At 40.9% G+C, this 21,441-nt stretch overlaps 1 protein-coding gene across 2 annotated transcripts in view; it reads left to right on the plus strand.

Annotated features, from left to right (window-relative positions):
- The window catches only part of cntln (centlein, centrosomal protein), a 103,221-nt gene that overhangs the window by 20,483 nt on the left and 61,297 nt on the right, over window positions 1-21,441 (plus strand). For both annotated transcript variants that reach the window (XR_015866163.1, XM_088419660.1), the window contains exons 9-12: window positions 2,518-2,619; window positions 6,919-7,038; window positions 11,608-11,729; window positions 17,256-17,372. Coding sequence is in view for 1 of the 2 variants with exons in the window: in XM_088419660.1 (XP_088275786.1) it covers window positions 2,518-2,619; window positions 6,919-7,038; window positions 11,608-11,729; window positions 17,256-17,372 (461 nt within the window). In the remaining variant the exon portion in view is untranslated. The remainder of the gene's footprint in view (window positions 1-2,517; window positions 2,620-6,918; window positions 7,039-11,607; window positions 11,730-17,255; window positions 17,373-21,441) is intronic.

The raw sequence follows: 21,441 nt of genomic DNA on the forward strand, positions 1-21,441 counted from the left end.
TTATCAAATTAACTCATTCAAGCCCGAAGATGTAATTAGTCGTTTTTTTCAATCTGAGGTACTCACTGTATTTTTTGGACTATAAACCGAACCTGTATGTAAAGCAAAAATTGAGCAAAAAACATTTTTTTCGTTATGGGACCTCCATTGGAATAAAAATGGAGAAAAAAACTTTCACAGCATAATGTTCTGTTTTATTATGTATTTAACGCTTCAAAACAGCAAATTTAATAACGTCGAAAAATGAAGCGAAAACGCTTCACTGTCTTTGATTTTGCTTCCTGGTTTTACGTCATTTGCTCACTGCTCCTGTTCATTTTTGTTTTTTCACCAAGTGGTCCCTTCCTATTGGCTCGCACTATATATAATAAAAAAAATATATAGTGGATGAAAAAAAACAATACACAAAGACATACAGTACAACAGATGAAAAAAAAATCTACAACAAACATAGTATAAGATGCCAGCAGGCTAAATTTCAATTTTTTTTTCTAGATGTTAGGAAAGATTCAATCTGACCCACGAATGACATTTGTAACATTCAAACAGTACAAAATGAGGGTAATGATAAAAAACATAACTGCTCATTCTTTTGAAGACTAGTAATGAGAGGCAACACAAAGGCGTTTGCAAGATTAAACTGCCTAGTGGTATTTTATAGGTAGTACACTGGGGGGGGGGGGGGCATCTAAATGAAATTGCCCAGTAGCTTCTGCTGCAAAAACCAAAGCCTGTCCGTCCTCTTGACTGCGTGAAAGTGATAAATAATTGTAGCAGATACGCCAGTATGGCCAGAGTCCATTAAATTAGGCCCCAGATAATTTGGCCGAGCCCCCTTTTTGACAGGGCAATTTAATAAAATATGAACAAACTCTTCCCCGCTAATAATTTATCATCCACCTCGCCTCCCGGTTTGCTTAAAGTTGATTACCCCAGCAGTTAATAGGGTCGCGCCCAGATGCCAAATTTCCGATAATGCAATCACATCCTCGTTGGAAGGGGAGGAAAAAGGTGATGACACCATTTTCCGTTCAAGAGTAAGACGCGCTCGCTAAGGCCTCTCTTATTCGGAAGATTTGATGAGTTAAGTGTCGACAGCAGCAGGTGTGCCCCCCCCCACCCGTTTTGCACCTTCTCGTCACAAGGTTTTTTAGCGAAGGTGCAAAGACGTCGGCAAATGTCAAATTTAAAAATCCAGATAGACGACATGAAAATGTCTACGAATCACACTTTTTTTTTTTCCAAATACTTTTTCTCTTTTTAAAGTTAGACCTGTTAGCTAATCTGGCACTAAGATGTTGAACATTAATATTTCAGGAACCGGCAAATTTTAACGTACAAAGTTAAGAGGGAAACGTACAAGGGAAAAGTGTGTATACTCCAAATTTCACCCTTTTTTTTTTTTTAGTAGTAAAGAAAAAAGGAAAACAGTTTTAGAACCAGTGACATACAACTCTAACCAAAAATGTGTCATTTCTACGATTATAAAATGATTATGACGCCATTGGGAGCAGTTTGTACTTCAGCACTAGTACACAAGCAGAATGGATGGATGTAAAACGTATTCATCATGACACAAATGTGTTTTGGTTATTTTTTTTCCACATTTTTTGGAATTCTTCTATTTGTTTAGCACTCCACATGTCTGGCCAGTCATTATTGATTTGTACATAACAAAACAAAACCCCAGAATGATTCATCTCCGTCTCTCTCACACACACTACTGTGATAACAACATTCATCAGCAAGACATATAATCATCGTCCATCTACTTTTATTCAGCGAGATTGACCACGCACGAACATTTTTGACAACTTTGTCCGCCATGTTTGTTTTGATCTCGACGAGAAAAAGAACGCGAATCAAGAAAAAAAAGAACACATCTAATGTTGTTTACATTGAATGTTGCTCACACTGTGTAGTAAAGATGATCAAAAATTTGATTCACAACCTTCAAAACTTAAAAAATGTTGCCCCAATGCTAGTCTTCTTTAACTTCTGGGCCAACAACCAAAAAAAAAAAAAAAAAACTGAGCATGTGAGTGACACAGACCAGATTTGTATTTTCATGGCGTTTACAAAACTGCCATTTCACTAAACATTGTTTGGTGATGAAAATAGCTCCTTACAAAGATTCTGGGATCATTTTTTTATTTTATTTTTTTACCCCCGCAATCTTTAGGTCGTAAACAAAATGTACACTCTGCAAATTGTTTTCGTATGTGACAAATCTGATAATACACAATCGTGGAAAAACGAGCCAGAAAGTAAAGAAGCAAAAATGAAACGCTTTGGAAGCTCGAGAAGAGGAACAAAACAGACGTGTTGAAACCGAACAAACGAATACACAAAGTAACAAGCGGACCTTTCTACCAAGTTATATCAGTGGTAGCGATATTACGAAGATAACGAATGCCACATGTGAGTTCATTCTATGAATTTATTCAATTTTACCGAAGCATTCGCAATGGTACGCAGCCACGTTTTCCTTATCTCCACCCGTTTCGTTCCTTCCAGGCACCTGAACCCGAGCGGCCGTTTGCCGCTTCTCAGAGGCTTCGATGTGAGAATTCGGAGGCTACAACCCTTCACTACATCTCTCCTGTCAGGAGGCAGCAGGTGGGTCGGCGTATACACAAATTTCTCTTTTAGCCAGTTAGAGCGGCGCGTGTGCGAGGAGCTTACATGGCCGCACTTCCCGAAAATTACCGCGCTCGCGTCAGATCAAAGCGGCAGAAGTGACACGAAGGCAGTGGTGTGTTGAGAGCCATGTGATTCATTAGACCCTTCCTCCGCCAAGCTTTTTTGTCCCGAAAACACACGTACACACGAACACCTCCTTCTGTGATCAGGCCCGGCGTGTGCTGCTGGTTTCACGCATGCCTTGGGCCCAGGCACTGGCTGATTTACCGCTTCAGCGGGACATTATGAACACGGAGACAAGCTTTTGATCTAGCCTTTAAGTTTGGCAGCTTTCTAGATGGCCTCACTCGCGCAACTAAAGCTGGCCTGAAGAGACGTTGTTTGATTTCCTCCACTGTCCTCATTAAAGCTTCAGCGGGAGGGCCTCTGTTCTTCTTTATACATGTAATGCAATTATTTTGCTCGAAATACTTTAATAGTATTGATGCCACTCAACGAGCTTTCCCGGTTTGCCCCGGGACACGCTCACACATTATAGAACATCGTTGTTTACACGTAATTATCGTTGTTGCTGATTTACAGTCTGTCTGCTTTAACATGACTGCTACTGCAATCCAGTGTTAACAATGCATTTTTAAACGGAGTAATGGCATTTATGTGGTGGTGATCTATAAAATTAAATCAGTGTACACGCTTTATGATTTCTCAAGCTTTCTTACTTGGCGTAATATTGATGTCGATGATTTATTGGATCCACCGCGCACCTTGTTGTTTTCAGACAAAGGTTTTTCTGCTGCTTATCAAATTCAAAAGACGTTTTATTTGACCCAGCAGCAAATCAACTCATTCACCGCCAATGACGTCTATAAACGTCCAAAATAAATTTTTACTGGGGTGGCTGTGATTGTTTTTTTTTTTTACTCAATTTTTGTTGTAGGGATGCCCAACCAAGTCCTCGATAAAAAGATTGAGGGGTTATACATTTTAATAAATAAGAATAATAAAATATAACAATAATAAAGAATAAATCTTACCTTCCCAAATAACTTATATACATGAGTGCCTTGGTACACTTTTATTTTCAAATCGATCTTAGCAGTGTGTCGCGGTCTAACCGCTAACTTGTCTCTCTTTTACCCTGAATTAAAAAAAAATTAAAATTTCCTGATTATGCTAATTGAGTTAGTGTAAAGAAGGCTTTACTATGCTGACATTGTATTACACAGCGCCTGTTGCTAGCTTTAGTAGCAGCTCCAATGTTAGCGGCAAGCAGCTGCGAGCGCCACTCGGATCTTGCACCGTTAGCTGCTAGCGGTACTCAATTGCCCCCTATAGGCTGACTGTTATTACTTTCTGAAGACAGTTTAATACTGTAGGTGTCAATGACTCACTGACAAAACTGCCGTTCCTACTGATCACTTTTTTAAAAATCAGTGCCGTTTTAGCTGGCTAAAATCACTACTATGATTTTGATGTCGGTTTCATAAACCAAATGAGGAGGTATTTGGCTCAAATCTCATGAATGTTTGTGTGTTTGAGTCAAATAGTCTCTTCATCTTGCTTTAAATTAGTAAATGGTCTAAAAATGAAAAAATGAATGTTGAAATTTTTGTGCTATTTTTTGTTTTTCTACAAATATCCAATTTATTTCATAGTGTTTTTGATCTACAGCCCTATTTCCTATGGGGGCAAGACAGGAAAAATATATTCAAACTGTGACAAATGCCACAGAAAATAGTGTAAGTTTCTTTTGGATGAAAAAGTTGGTGGTTTAAAGTGTTTTGGTTTTTTTTTCCTTCCACAGAACACTTGGCTTCGACATATTGAAAGCATGTGTATCTATGTCTACAGTAGTATTTGTATTCTCGTGTACTACGTTTGTGTTCTCTGAGTAACTTGAACAAAGTTGCGCTTTGAGTGCTTCACTTGCACACAAGACATGCTTCTGAAATCATAAATAAGCCCATTGATAACCGTGACCTCTCTCTCTGAGAGGTGCAGGAAAGGTGAATGGAGGCGAGAAGACGTCTATGAAATGTTTCTTCTCGGGGCCCCCACAACAGCCAGTTTTTATATAGAGGCTGTTTTTAAATGGTGTTTTGACAACTTGCTCTCCTCAGCATCCTCCGTGTGTGTTGTACTTCCATGTTTGCGGAGACATTAGCAGGTGCAACGTGCGGGTCAGGTCGTGGCCGCCAACCAGCTGCACAACTGATGCACTGTAGACCGTGGCGCTGTCTCTGCTTTTTCATCTTATTCTCTGCAGAATGTCTCGGCCTTTTTTCTGTGCCAAAAATATCGAAACAAGACAGAAAATCTCATCTGCAGAAAGTGTCAGGGTTTTTTTTTTTTTGTCTTTTTTTTTTTTAAGTATATCATCAGTACCTTACATGACAGCTTGGCCTATTTGCTAGATGTTAGGCATGGGCAATCACAGGATTAACAGTTTGCAATGGTTTTAAGAAGTCAAGGTTTCAATAACTGCTAATGCTGTTAATGAGGTTTTTTTATTTTTATTTATGTATTCATTTTAGCACAGTGCAATACGTTTGGTTGCTTGAGTAAACTTTGAGTAACCCCCCCCCCCCCCCCCCCCCCCAACCCATAGCGGGAGAGTGGGGAGGGGTGAGCAGTTACGCAGACAAAGGGAGCCACATTCTCCTACAAAAACAAGTGCTTGCGAATACCATTTAGCACCAAGCAAGGACAATACTGTAAATTATTAAATAGAAGTAAAATAGAAGGTTGATATTTATTTAGATACTTAAAAAGGACATATTTCTTAATGTGTAAAATATTCCATATTTTGTGGGGAAAACAATAAAGATTCCTTAATTCCTTTGATACATTTTGGCTTGGATCGGATCCCTGATTTTAATACCGCGATACCACAATATCTTTGCACATGGTTATCACACAAGCATAATATAATATCAGCTATAACGTAGTAAAGTACCAGAAACTTTTTTATACGCCACCTTTGCAATTCATGATCACTGCACAGACATGACGCGAGCAATCAATTGATCAACTACTCCGTTTTAATACCTGCCAGTTCGGGCCTCGCCTAAAAGTTGAACTGCTAGTTCTTAAAATCCCCCAAGAACGAATATCACCATAGCGCCATCGAGGTTTTTTCTTCTTGACTTAATCATCTGCCTTTTTTAGGTTGATATGAGATCCCCTTCCGGCCATTCGGTTTCACCCCACGACGGCCACGCAGGGTCGGGCCAATTGGCACGCCTCGCATCAAGAATATGCAGATCAATCCGCTAATTAGTTGCGCGCAGCCATTAAGGCTGAGTTAACGCACACACGGCTGGCACCCGAGCAGACGCGGCGGCGGAACGAAGCGCACCGGGTCAGCGGAGTCGGCCGTTGCCGTCGCGCATTCCCGCAAACATACGATACGCCTCCGGAGCGTTGTAAAGATGAACAACTTGGCCGTTTGCTTCAGAAACAGCCATCAGAACTGGAATTAATGATCTGCCATCTTATCTAACACTTTTTCCTCTTTGCACTTCACACCCACTCCAGCTCAAGGACTGCTGTGCATTTAGGCGCCCTGCATTTTTTAGCCCGCCATCTGGTCAGGCCTCCTGGGCTCCACAGGGCGCCTCCCATCCTCTCCTATTCATATTCCACTAGCATATTGTTCCCACTGCTTTTTTTTTCCTCTCTCCACTGCGCTTCTTTATTTATTTATTTATTTTTATGTTCGGAGGGGAGGCCGGCGAGCAAACGGCACCCTCCCACCACCCGCCCCGCTCCCCGCTAATCGGTTGTCCTATCAAGTGTAACCTGGAGGCCCCTCGTAGAGCAATTAGAGCGACCTCCCTGCCCACCTCTTGGAATGAAGCCCAGCACATTCTGGAATCTATAGCCCCTTTAGTCTTCCCTAATGGGACATCATTATTGTCAAAGAAACAATGTAAATGGAAATGAACATACTCATTAGCCAGTCGCAGAGAGAAACCTTTGCCGTTCTTTCACGCACGCACACAAGATGAACTTTTCTCCCTTCAGCTTATGCAGCCTGCCGCCCCAGCATGCTTTTATTCCTCTGGTAGCCCGTTTGTTTTCCTGAGCATCTGTGTGAACCAAAGTCAGCAATGTGTGTGTTTTTTTTTGTCAAGGTGAGGAGGGAGCGGGATTATTCGCCCCCCTGTTTTTTTTTTTTCCTGTTTGCATTCACTCAGTATCTACGGTACAGATGTTAATTGTTGAATCGTAACACGATTACGCTCTCAACCCGGTTCCCCTCTCGGCTTCCAGGGCGTACCTGTGCAGCGATCCCGGTCTCTGTCCCCGGCTGGTAGTGCTGAACTTGATCATGGAGGGAGAAGAGGAGCGCAAAAAAGAATTCGAGACCTTGAAGACTTACTCCAGGCAAAGGTAAAGCAGGATTTTATGATATATTGCCAGACATGTTGTTCAATTAGCAAAAAATGGTGTATTTTTCAGACTATAAGCCGCAACTTTTTTCTCATGATTTGAGCCCTTCAGTTTATAGTCTAATGTGTCTGTTTTTTCTTTGCTAACCACTAGGTGACAATTTGAAGACAAATTGAAAGGCTTGCCAGGCAAAAACTCTTAAGCATGTTTCGTTCGTAGGAAATTAGATATTGTTGTGATAAGCAGGCAATTAAAAAAAAAAACAACAACATGAAATTAAAAACTATACAAAAAAAAGTGTTAACATCTTTCCTCTTAAATATCTGATGTTACAACTTGTGGCTTATTATTTATTTTTTGCTAATTTTTTCCTGCTGTGGCATATACACCGGTGAAATTTCATCCCAAAATGGACTTTTTGCCATTTTCATCCAAAAATACATTTTTGGGCGGAAAAACAATTAAAACCGAAACAGCCAGTAAAAGGACCTACCATGGAAGGTGAATAACATCATGTTGCGAAGACTTATTTCAAAATAAAAACACCAAATACAGTAATCCCTGGATGACAATGTACATCACTGTAGAGTGCTTTTATTTTGAAGTTAGCCTTTGGAGCTGTGGTGGCCGAGGGCCTAGCCTGAGTCCTTGACACTTTGTTTGGAATAAGAAGACAGGTTAATGTTAATGTAGCCATGTTTAAAATGTGAACCAACCTGCAGCTAGTACATGCTAGCATTTTGATACCGCCCAAGAAGCAAAAAAGAAAATGTTATTGGCTATTATCAGTAATTCCCTTTGACCTTTGTGAAGTTCGTTGGCGTATAACAAGTTCCAGTAAAAAAATATCGGATGAAAGACTTTTAGCTACGGTATGTGGCCGGTGGCTCACTTTCAGTATGTTTGATTACTGCTATCATCTGCAGGAAGGTGCGAATCTCTGTAACTGTCACAGTGTCAAAAGGTGCAATTGCGGTTCCTCTGTGACCTTCTAGTAAAGGTGTTAACACATACACACAGTGGGTAGACAGTGAAGTAGCAGAAGGAAAGCTAAAACTTGTCAAAGTGAACAAATTGTTTGAACAAATCAACTGGATTGTTTTGTTTCCTGCCACTGTTTTAATGCATTTTTCTTCATCCTCATTACTTTCGCTTAGCTAAAACCCTTGTGGCATTATGTTACAAATTATGTTAATTCCTTTGATTTTTTTTTTTATATCATAAAAAGAATCAATGGGAAAAAACACGAGCGAGCGGAAATTTCCAGCAGATGATTAAAACATGAAATTTCAAAATGCAACAATTCTTACATTTCTATTGCAGCTGGATGTGCGGGATTTTGTGTACAAAACTAATCATTGTACAGATTTTGGAGGGTATAAAACCATAATTCAAATTTGTGAGTTGCCTTTTAATTGGATGTATTACATTGATATTTGTTCGATTTGCAACTTTGCACTGAGCGGCGTCAAACCATGTCAGCAAAGAAGAAATTTTTTGTTGACCTGTGTTTCACCTCAAGACAGTAGGTGGCGGTAGAGATCAGTTAATGGCTATGCCTTAAAGTGTCATCATCACATCACAGGATACAAAGACAGACCATCCCATTTTTCAATTTTTTGGGGTGTTAATAAATTTAACATACATTTGTATGCATACAAGTGATGCCACTGAGCACTTTGAGTGGTTGAAGGAAAAAATATTCATAAATAACTTTAGTTATTACATCTCTTGAAGCATTTACAAAATCGGGGGGGAAATGTAATGTGTTTAGCAATGTGCAAAGTGTGTGCACAAGGGTTCAAACGTAACTTTACAGTTCATTCAAAATCAAAAAGATGACGTCTTTTGTCGTCAATGGCAATGAATGAGTTCATTGCTGTTCAGCATTTTTTTTTAACTAAACAATGCCAAACAAACAACAGTACTTGGCAAAACAAATGGTTCTATGATCAACTTAATGCAAAACAAATTTGATCCAATTATTCCATTCATCGATGCAACAAACGATTGAATAATCGATTTAAAAAAAATATGCACTAGTGTTACCCTCGAACAAATTAAACCGCCTCTGAAATTGTTTTCGACCTTTGAGGTTCCACCCTCCACTAATCAAAGCGTGACACATTTTTCTTAATAAATCATCCAAGGATGAATTTTCCTGAGACGGAACATCAATTCAATCACTTTGGTTAACCTAAGACTTACCCCGGAGCGGGTCTCCGCTTCACCTCTCTTTATCCTTTCCGTCTTTTGGGTTGACCGGCGAGCGAGCGATTAAGCAGAGGTCATCTCCCTTTAGAACACAATCCCGGGAACATATTAGGCATCATTTTCTTGTCAGATCTGAAGTGTCTGACTTAATATCACTGGCAGGCACCAAGGCGGACAGCGATGCTCGGCATGGATTCAGACGACACGCATGACTGTCTTAGTTAATGGTGCCATTTACGTATCTGCCGCTTGAGGAGCGTTTCGTGAAGGAATGCGCGGGGGGGAGAAGGACTGACAACTCAAATGTGGGACTGTCTGCATTTATTCATGCTTTGAGTGCATATGGTCAGCGGTTACATGTTTGGTTTGATTATTTGTTTTTGTGCCTTGACTAGTCCTACTTCCCCTCGGAAGTTCAACTCGTCAAATGAGGTCGGAAATGCCATGCATAATAACTCACTTCTAAATATTATGTGTGTCATTTTATGTAAAATAGATAAAAATTACAGTATTTTCCGGATTATAAGGCGCACCTTCAATTAATGACATATTTTAAAACTTTTTCCATATATAAGGCGCACCGGATTATAAGGCGCACCCTCAATTAATGACATATTTTAAAACTTTTTCCATTACAGTATAGTAATACTCAAAGTAATAACAATAATAACTCAATAACTCTAAACTCTTAACTTTTTCCATATATAAGGCGCACCGGATTATAAGGCGCACCCTCAATTAATGACATATTTTAAAACTTTTTCCATCACAGTATAGTAATACTCAAAGTAATAACAATAATAACTCAAATAATAACTCTAAACTCTCAATAGCATAATAATTCAATGTCAGTATGAGCAACCTTGTACAAGTGTAAACACACAAAGGAAACAGGTAAAGCTTACTTTATCACTTCATTCCCCATCTACCAATCCCAATATTGATCCATATATAAGGCGCACCTGATTATAAGGCGCCCCATCAGCTTTTAAAAACAAATGAAGGCGTTTAAGTACGCCTTATAGTGCGGAAAATACGGTAATTAAACTTGTTCAAATGATTTGTCTGTCTCCGTCCGTTTTTTTGTTTTGTTTTGTTTTTTTGAAATCACAAAAAAGTAGGAATTCAAACGGGGGTGCGTTGACTTTTCCTAGCCATTGTAGTGGACCTCTGGCCGAGATCTCCCGCTAAGCAACGTGTCCTCCGTCAAATTGCCGTGCAGTGACCTTGCCTCCGGCGTCTGGCACTCTGGGCCGCATCTTGTAAAGTTGGTCTTTCCAACAGAGCGCCTTTCAAATTGGGATCGCCCGGCTGTGCCGTTGACATGTTGACCTTAGCGAGTAACGGCGGCGGGCAGGCAAACAAACACTCCTCATTGTCTCCCACTTTCAAGCGAGCGGCGTCTTGTTGCCGTGTAATTATTTTTCAGCTTGAGAACGTCCACCGCATGGGCTACGTATTGATCTGCGGGCAAGGGGCTGTGGCCTGATAACCCAGTCGGGGCCGCCCATGGGAAGTGCGAGAAGAAGCCTGGGAATCCATGATGTGGCTAATGCCTTGCCACTTGTTCCACTGCCCCCCCCCCCCCCCCCCCCCCCCCCTCCCATCCTGGACCCTTTCATTAGAGCTTTTGTTTTTGAGAGGCTGCGGCCTGCTTGAAGGGGCAGAGGATGTCTTGCAGATGTCCTCTGTGAATAATCCACGCTGGGGAAAATCTATACTTGTCATTGGCAGTCTCTGTTTGCGCGCGTGTGCGAACTTGCTGTCCGGCGCATGTTTGTGTGGTCTCTGTTCTCTTTGTCCTTGTTAATAATAACAGGGCTGAGGGCTCGCATTTCCCTCTCTGCAGGGCAGCCGTGTCATATCAGCAGTAAACAAGCTCCTTCCCTTCAGAAAGACAACTCTCCCAAGCCCTGGCCACTCGAGCAGAAACCTAGCCCGCACACACATGCGCGCGCGCGCACCCCCAAACCCACCGCCCTCACCCACTCTTCCTTTCACTTTCCCTTTTGCTTCACTTCGCTTTCTTCTCCTTCTAATTTCTCAGTTTCACTCGCGTAGCCCCGTTCGTCCTGTCCACCGAAAGTGTTTTCTCGTTCGCCCTCGCTGTTAAGGTCAGAGCGACCGGGAAAGGAGGCGGCAAAGGCCGCTCCTGACAAGGAAAATCCATTCGTTGTCTTCTCTTACTTTTCCTTTTTAAACTGGGGGTTTGATCTCGCTTTGTTTTAATAGCTGAAAAAAACTTCTGACAAAACTAATGGATGCAACAACTGACTGAATTAAATTACTTAACTTCACAGCACCAATATACTGTAGCTGTAAGTGAACGTTTCAATAAATGTGTGTTTCTTACAGGCTGAGGAGAATGAAGAACTGAGTAGGGCTCACAACAGAAGACGTGAACGCCTTCTTTTAGTCCAGAAGAACTACAAAGCCGTCAAAGACCAGCTAAAAGTGGCGGAGAAAGTGAATAACCTGTGAGTATGATGTTTATGTATCAGTAAATCGGTACTAAATGGGTAAGTATTTTTAAGCTTGCAAATATTGGTGGCGCACCAAGACAAGTAATGGAAGCATATGTCAAGACAGTCTTTGCACATGTGAGGTTTTTTTTTTCTTCTTAGCGCTGATTTGGTAGGCCTTTTTCACTTTGCAAGAATTGAACATTACATTTTTGTCAGTTTTTTTTACTGGAAATGAAATGAAACTTATGATATCCCCTGTTTTTTTGGGAAAGTCTCTCTTCCTTGCCGCCATTGCAACACTGGATATGTCCGCTAGAAAGGTCTTTGTGGAAAACGACGGCGCGAAGATGGTTCCAGCAAATCCAGATGGTTGAGGCGTCAACTTTGTTTTAAAGCCGACTTACCCGCCTTGGTCGACTTTCCCCCCAGACCCAAATTCGGCACAAGGAGTTTGACGGAATCAGAGTACAAGATTAGGAAAAAGGTGTGCACAAATTCCTGCACTCACTCAGAAAAGCTCGCCACTTTTAAGCTAACTCAATTTGAGGTGTTTTGAGTCAAGTCTCTCCTACCTCGGCGTTCATTAGGATGTGAGAGCCAAAGGCTGGAGGTGTCTACTCCTGCAGAGTGCAAGGTGCGGAGGAAAGAAAGAGGGCCACTTCCTGTTATCTTCACCAGTAACCACAGGATTTTTTTTTCACAGAGTGTCAAAATATCATTAATAAGTGGGTATTGTTATCTCCATTCATTCATTGAGGCTGTTTAAAAATGCATGTACGAGTGCACATGGGTGGCGGCTGAACGGGAGCTAAGCGCGGACCCCCGTCAGCTGTTTTCTCACCGGGTTAATTAAAGAAAACAGCGGTGCAACGTGAGCCCGTGAGAAAGTGCCGCAAAGCCGCTCGGCACCCCGGCTCACGTCAGCTCAGCGCGGCGAGAACAAAAGGCGGGCAGGGGCAACGCCGCTTTGGCCACATGTTTTTCTGAACGCCATCTAATAATTGGCAAAAGTGGCAAACTCTTCAAGTGTGGAAGTGGAAGTAGCCTGCTCTTATGCTAGACATACGTTGCACAATTATTCAGCTCAGGAGCTTTTGTCCGTTACTCAGAATTAATGTACCATCCTCATCGTTTTGTTTGTTGATTATTTGTCAATTAACCGATTGATGGGCGTGTTTAAAAAATTATATATATATATATATATATATATATATATATATATATATATATATATATATATATGTGTGTGTGTGTATATATATGTGTATATTTATATATATTTATATATATATATATATATATATATATATGTGTGTATATATATATATATATATATATATGTGTGTATATATATATATATATATATATATATATGTGTATATATGTATACATATATATATATATATATATATATATATATATATATATATATATATATATATATATATATATATATATATTCCGTGTCAACACAAATGAAATGAAAGACAAAATATGTCCTTTTTTTTGGTAAAATGGCTGAATAAAAGGAAGCCATTTAAATTTATCAATAACAACTCAGTAAATTGCTTCAAAGCAAACAATTTGTTTGCTTTGTATTTCTAGAAATTATGATTAAAATATATGTTAATAGTTTATGGAGTTGCTGAGTTGTAGAGTTGCTCGATTACTTTTATTGTTAAATTACCCCAACAGATACTCACATTTTCAATTTCAGTCAACAAATAAATTTTGATCGTATACCGCATTTGATCTGGTTTTCATCAAAACAAAGTTGATGGTGGCCTAAAAGTTTAGCTCAGCACTGTAAATGCTTTTACGACCCGTGAATGCTGAAAACTACAAAGTTTTCATTCCCTACTTTGCCCTGTTGTCGATTGACCTCCACCACCAATGAAAAAAATTAGTCCAGCCCAACATTGAATAACCGGCCAATCATAAAGCAGCCACGAAATTTTGTTCTCTTATTAGCATGCAGACAGCGTGCAGCCAATCAGTCCCAGTGAAACCTCGCTGCCATTCAACATTACTGATATTTTTTTTTTTTTTTACAAAACAGCATGGTCGAGAGCGGGGAAAAGCCGACTTCCTGTTTATATTAGAGATGGGAAAAAGTTTTTTAATCATACTGGGTGTGATGTGGGGGGGAGGGCCCGCAAATAAAATTAAAGGTTATTAAAGCATCCGTACTCTGATCAAAGCTGCGCCCATAAACAGATTCCCCCTGAATCAGAGCAATTAGCCGTAGCGGCGTGGAAAAGTTCTCTTGGTTTCCCCCTGCTTAATAATGGAAACTAGGATACCGTAGGGGGGGAGCACTGAGGCCTGAAGACGATAGCTCTCTCATGGCTCCGTGTTCAACAGCTTTTAGGAGCACTCGAAACAAATTAAAATGTATAAAGCTTTACTGTGACTTCATAAAACATCTAACACCTTGCTTTTGAACGCACCTAAATATCACACTGAGGGGATTGAAACCGTTCTTAAGGTGGCAGAGGTCAAATTGGCTGTGACTATAGAATGAGATGATTTGCTGAGGAGGCCCGTACGTGACCCAGGATAACACAAAGTTCAAGGGATCCAAACTATGGATGCTAACCAGCACATTAGCTGCATGAAATATGATTGTATACATGAATTATGTGCAATGTGCTTATATGTTCAATAAAAATATCAAACATAGGGAAACAGAAGAAGATGCCATCAAATGTTTGACTTTGAACTGTTATTTTACTCTGCAGTATTTTGTCAGTTATGTTGAAATTAGTTTAGCGCTAAACATGCGGGCAGGGTCAGTCTGTTGAAAATAGGATGTTGCTATAATGGTATAATATAATATAATACAATATATACCGTATTTTCCGCACTATAAGGCGCACCGGATTATAAGGCGCACCCTCAATTAAAGGCATATTTTAAAACTTTTTCCATATATAAGGCGCACCGGATTATAAGGCGCACCATCAATTAATGACATATTTTAGAACTTTCAATCACAATATAGTACTACTCAAAGTAATAACAATAACTCAAATAATAAGTATAAATTCTCAATAACATAATAACTCAATGTCAATTTGAGCAACCTTGTTCAACTGTAAACACACAAAAGAAACAGGTAAAGTTTACTTTATCACTTCATTCCCCAGCTACGGATCCCAATCTCAATATCGATCCATATATAAGGCGCACCTGGTTATAAGGCGCACCATCAGCTTTTTTTAAAAAAAAAAAAAATAAGGCTTTTAGGTGCGCCTTATAGTGCAAAAAATACGATAATATAACATCATCTTTCTATGTTACGACCTGTGACTTATAGTCCGGTCCAGCTCAAATTGGAGGGGGGAAAAAATTGCTCAATTTTCGCTGCGGGTTCTAGTCCGAGATCTACAGAACAAATTCCTCCGTGAAAGCCATTTTAGGGGCTAATTGCAATTGGAATACTTAAAGCAAAGACTGATTGGGTAGCCGTGCGCGTTTACGCGTACGTTGGTTTCGTGTTCCAGGCAGCCACCGAAGCCCAGCACAAAATGCCATTAAGTATTTATAAGCGAGGTGTAGACATTTGCAAGCCCTTGTTTGCACGCGAGCAAGCCGCGATTTACATTTTCAAAGCGCACGCGTGTTCGTGGCCGCGCGAGGCGGCGCCCTGGGCTTTACCAGATACATAGGTGGCTACATGATTTGCCACTAAAACGTCAAAGTCAAGGCCGCTCATTTGCATACGGCAAACGGCGGGCAGGATAACGAAAACAGAGTGCGACTTAGGGCCTCGTTACAACCCCGCGCCAATTGGCCAAAGGCGGAAAGGTAGCAACCATTAGCCCCATGGTGTAATACTGTCTTTTCGCATGTATATTTTTGCGCTCCGTAAGCCTCGTGTTATGCGTAACGCCACAAATGAACTGGGACAGTTTGCCTTTACGCCTACAGGAAGTAAAAAGTAGACGTGTGGCGCTTCCTCTCTCTCAATAACTGGAGATATTTTTCCTTTTTTGGAGAGGACTTTTTGCAAGATTTTGGCCGAAATTTAACACAATTATTGTGTTTGAGTTCTTCATTCTTTGAAGAACTTAAAAAGTAGACGTGTGGCGCTTCCTCTCTCTCAATAACTGGAGATGTTTTCCCTTATTTGGAGAGGACTTTTTGCAAGATTTTGGCTGAAATTTAACACAATTATTGTGTTTAAGTTCTTCATTTTTTTGTTTCAAAGCAAAGGACAACGCGACTGCCAGCAGGAAGGAGATAAATGGAGATTGTTCACAACTCCATGAAGCATTTCAATCAGCTTGGAGATTGAATTTATCATATCCGCCTACAGTCTATTTACAGTATTTGTGCCGGCTGTAGAGGACGTTTGTTATTGGTATCCGTCTCTGGACTCGGTAGAGTCTCAGTATGTTCAGCGGAGGACATCCTGGTCGTTCCAAAAATGTCTCGTGTTTGGGTCGGGTGCGGTTTACTTTGCTGTCTTGCTGAGACAAAGTGGACACAGCAGTGGACTAGTGTAATTTATGGATTCATGAAAGTTGACAGTGCTTTATAATTTCAAGTTCTTTGGAGCATTGTTTTTTTTTCCCTACCTTTTTTATTGTATTCTTTTCTTTTGACTTTTATTTTAGTTCATTTTCTTTTTCTCCAATTTGTTTCTTTTTATTCTTTTCTCTCCGATTTTTTTGTTTTTTTTTCACTGTTTTTTTTATTTTTCTCTTCCTTTTCTTCCTGCATTTCTTCCTGCTTTTTTTTCTTTCATTTCATTCTTTTATTTTTCTTTTTTCTCCTTTTTTGTTCTATTCATTTTATTCTTTATCATCTTGTTTTTTAGTTTTCTTAACTGTTTCTTTGCTCTTTTTTCTTCCTCTTCTCTTTTCTTGACGTTTTTCTTTCTTTTTTCTTTTCGTTTTCTTCATTTCTTTTTTTTGCGCTTTATTTTTTGTTTCTACGTTTTTCTTTCTGCTCTTTGTTTTCTTTCTTTTTTCTTTCCTCTCCGATTTTTTTTCACTGTTTTTTTTATTTTTCTCTTCCTCTTCTTCCTGATTTTCTTTCTGCTTTTTCTTCTTTCATTTCATTCTTTTATTTTTATTTTTTTCCTCCCTTTTTGTTCTATTCATTTTATTCTTTATCTTGTTTTTTAGTTAACTGATTCTTTGCTCTTTTTTCTTCCTCTTTTCTTGATGTTTTTCTTTCTTTTTTTCTTTCCGTTTTCTTTATTTTTTTGCGCTTTATTTTTTGTTTCTCCCTCTTTTTCTTTCTGCTCTTTGTTTTCTTTCTTTTTTCTTTCCTTTTCTTCCTTCATTCTTTCTTTTGTTCCTTGTCTTTTTTTCCCTTTTTTTCCTTTTTATTCCTTTAATCTTTCCCATTTTCTTTCTTCCTTCTTTCCACTCTTGTTTCTGCTCTTCTTCATCTTCCATCTATTGTCTATTCGTTCTTCTTTTCTGATTTTTTTTCTTCAATCTTTCTTCTCCTTCCTCCTTGGTACATCTTGGGACTATCCCCGAATCGATTGATTGCTCTAAAAAAAGTGTCTTTCTACTTCAGGCCACGTGGAAGGATGCCACGTGCTGAGCCCTGGCAGCTAAGACAAGAGAACAGCGATGCCGTGTGGAACGAACTCGCCTACTTCAAAAACCTCACTCGCAAACTCACTCTTGAAAAGTAAGTCACTTTCAAAGTACTTGAAACACTCCTCTGGCCTATCTGCACCACCGCGAGGATCCTGACACACTTACTTCATTTTTTTTTTTAAATTCACTACGACCTTCCCAACTTCACAGCATCCCCTCAGTCCGTCACATCATTACCCAACAGCAGGGGTCAGAGTAAAATCATTAGGCTCTCCTCATTTGTTAAATTGGCCACCCAAATATTCACACATGAAAGCGCAGCGGATACAAATGGCGTGGTCTCATCAAGGGTGTTTTCACACCTATAGTTCACATTATCCGCTACCAATCGGTTGATGAACCTTGTCAATTTGTGGATTTCTCCTCAAGGACTTAAAGATTCCGACCAAACACAAATGGCGTCACAGCAAACCAACAGATTGTTTTCATTGCGGTACAGTCACCCGCGCAATCGGTCACAATTGGTTGGATCAGGTTTTTTGGGAAATATCGTCATGAATTATTATCCTGTCGCTGATTTGTTCAGACAGTATATTTGGATTACTATCGAATATATACCCATGATAGATTAATCTATCGATTATTCCGATTAATCGAATAATCAGATAAAATTGTATATCATCAAATCAAGTGTATATCGAAACCATTTTCACAATTATTGCAATTACTTTTTATTTAGTATGGTTAAGCGAAGAAACGAAACAATAATTAAGCAATGTCACATGAGACGGAGCGATGTTACGCTGACTAAACCTTTTGAAAGTGATTCGATCATTGGATCAGCGAAGGGAAGACTTCAAGAAAGAAAAATACATCCAATATTTGATTGTCTTGCCCAGGGGTGGGCAAACGTTTTCACTTTTGAGGGCATCAAATTCTGAAATTTGACAAAAGGGCCGGACCAGGAGCAGGAGTATTTTGATCATCTAATTTATAAGGGGAAAAAAAACGCGCAATAGCTAGAAAACATGCTTTAACTTCAATATAAAATGATCAAAAACAGTCCAAAAGTCTTGTTCAAGTGCCATGTATTTTTCTATTCATTGAAATGACTGAAAATGAAATGAACAAAATACAGCTTTTTTATTTCTAACTTTGATTATTTGAAAGCACTGATAGTTCTTCGGGCCATCAACAATATCACACTTTTCTTGCCCGGATTAAAAATGTTACCGGGCCGCATATGGCCCCCAGATATTCGCTCGCCGGTGCCCGGTCTTGCCAAACCGATAATAAAACTATCATAACCCCGCTAAACATGCGAAATTCACTTTAGTAGCAGGGTAGTCTTTTCTGGCCTCCTTTTGTCTTACTCTGTGTCTTTTTGAAGCCCTCGTAAGCGCGGCACCACCGGTGACCCTTCGCGGCGCTCCACGCAAAGCTTGGCCTAAAGCCACGGTACCGGCTCCTCCCGTCTCCCCCGGCCTTCACCTTTCCTCACCTCCTCCATCCCCTCTCCCGCGCCTCCGCGCTTTCTTTCCTTTTCGCTTTTCCGCCTCGTCTTTCCCGGTTGCCTCCCCCCGGCCCTCCGCCGTGCCGCAGTGTAGGTTGAGGCCAGAATCGGCGTACCCCTTCACGCCTCCCCTTCCCTCTGACACCTCCCCTCTGCTCAGCCCCCTGCCCTGTCCTCCTAATCCCAGCTGAGCTCATTATGATATAGCCCGGCTGCTTCTCTCCAAGCCTGAGCTGTCTGAGTTAATTACAGGCTAGTAGCCCCAGTGCCGCCGATGCTGCCTGTTAAGGGATGTCCGTCCGCCAGCCTGCCTGCCTGGAACTGAGCAGTTCACTGGATGGTCTGGGGGAAATGGGGGTCAGCGCTCGCGGGGAGGCGCAAACATACTACGCGCGGGGTCCTTGAAACTGACCCGCGAGGGGAAACCACGAGGGATGACGAGTGCCTGGCCTCTTTTCCTGGCGGTGTAACTTGCCTGTCCTGAGGGCTTAGTCTTGATCCGCTTCATGTGCCCCTGATCAGCTACACTTTAGTTTTCACATCACAGCTTCTCACAGGTCAGCCCGGTTACAACGTCAGGTTACGTTCGATCGCCAGAAACCGGGATGGGACACATAATTGCGGTCAAAGCGCGCGGCCGGTCGTGTTGCTCGTTTTCCGAGCGAGGCCAAAGTGATCCGGATTTTCAGATCTGGGGTTTCAGGCCCGCGTTGGTTCGCGGCATTTTAATACGGATATGCAATTTTACCCCGATAGCGGACATTCCCTAAAATGATATTCATTCATTTAAAATGGGCAAAGGGACAAAATGTGACGAGTAGGCGACATGGGATAGGACATTTTTCACTAAACAACGCAGGTTGAATAAACACTAACACTGCACTTCCTGTTAGTGCTCTTATTTTGAAAGATTTTCTCGCTACTTCCAGTCGACTGCTTAGCGCAACTGTTCTCAAATGGAGGTCGGTGATGGTACTTCAGGGGGTATTTCAAATTTGGACGTGGTTCCTGCCCGTATCAACAGATCAAATGTATTTTATTATTGCTTCTTTTGGTAGTAATATTTTGTGAGGTATGGACGCCATTAGTCCCAAAAGTAGCGCACTAAGCGCCGTATATTATGCAATGTCTTGTTCGTACATTTATACAACCAGCTGAAAGTTGGATTTTAATGTTGTGGAAGCGCTTTATTTGCTGATTTCAAAACAGTAAGAACCTAATGGGAATAGCGGTACCCATCAAGCAGGCCAGCCCAGCAGGAATATGCTTGAACGTTCCAGATTTTTTATGTATATGTGGTACTGCAAGAAAGGAAAAAAAAACAAAAAAAAACTTTTTTTTAATTTTACCGCTGGAGGAACAGAGTTCTGTTGCACGGCACTCACTCGGAGATGATTAAAGACGTCTGCCTTGGCAAAAAGCAGATCCATCACGAAGCCCAAACAGCCCAATTTTCAAGAAGTCGAACTCGGGGGGCAAGTCGTCACAGCTTGATCCTCCGTTGACCGCGCGATGATGATTACGCTCGCGAAGGTTATGCCGTGCAAGTGTCGGGCAATAATCAACTAATGGCTAATTAACTCCCGCTCGTTGAGAATTTAGGAGCAAATGAAGACCCATTTAAAAGCTTTAAATGCCAGCGGTGTTCATCAGTCCGTTCGTCTTTTGGTTTTTCGTTGGCTTCTTTGTCATGGGACTGGGCGCAGATGCTCCCGATCACCTCTTCCGCAAACAACGCTTGTAAAACGCCTTCCAGAGGTCCAAAATGACTCTTTGGCTCTGTGAGTACAGCTGGGCTAGCTCCTGCACAGTAGGTCCCACGTAGTACTAGGAGAAGTTTAGCTCGTCCTGTAATCTTTACACTGTCATTCAAGGTTGAGCGAGGAAGTGAGAAATGAAGTTTCATTGTCTTTGACTTTGCCTGGCGACTTAAACCGAGATGCCAGTAAAATTAATCGGCGTTCTTTAACATCTTATCAGGGTCTCGTACGATGAGATCTCGCGAGATTAGAACACCAATTGATTTTTCGTACGGGCATAGCTCGAGGTTTCTTTTGGCTGTTTGGTTTGATAATACTCGTCAATTCAGGGCGCTGAAAAGGACTTAATTTCGCTGACGACGTATTTTTTTGCGCGTGTTGCCAGAGTTTATTCCAGCTTCTAGCGTAAATTAGCCGCTAGCCAACTCAAGTGTTCCAAATCGTTTCGTGAGAGGTATCAGATTAGCTATCAAAGGCAATTTAACCCTCGTGCGGTATTTTGTCCAATCCTTTGATCTTTACATCCAAGGTGTTTCATATCAAAGCAAAAGCGTCGAAAGAAGACACTCAGGAGCTGAAATTTCACCCAGATGGTTACATGTCAAAGTTCAACATAGCTTGGTTATCAAACTGGGATGACTGTGTGATCCCTTGGCTGAAATACTGCAAGAATGATATAGAATAAAGGAAGAAAAATAATTTGACTGGCTAGAGAATCAGTCATTCGGCTCACGGGCACTCATACAAGACACGCGATTGCTTCCTGGCGTGACATTGACCAATGATGGCAGAGTTTTAATCCAATTCTGCCAAGGAGTTGTAATCCTCTCCTGCCCTCATTGGTTAGTGTTCCCGCTGGGAGCCAATCACGCGTCTTGTAGGAGTAC

The sequence above is a fragment of the Hippichthys cyanospilos genome, chromosome 7, assembly GCF_059441005.1.
Source record: "Hippichthys cyanospilos isolate Australia breed blue-spotted pipefish chromosome 7, RoL_Hcya_1.0, whole genome shotgun sequence".
In the NCBI taxonomy this organism is placed as follows: Eukaryota; Metazoa; Chordata; class Actinopteri; order Syngnathiformes; family Syngnathidae; genus Hippichthys; species Hippichthys cyanospilos.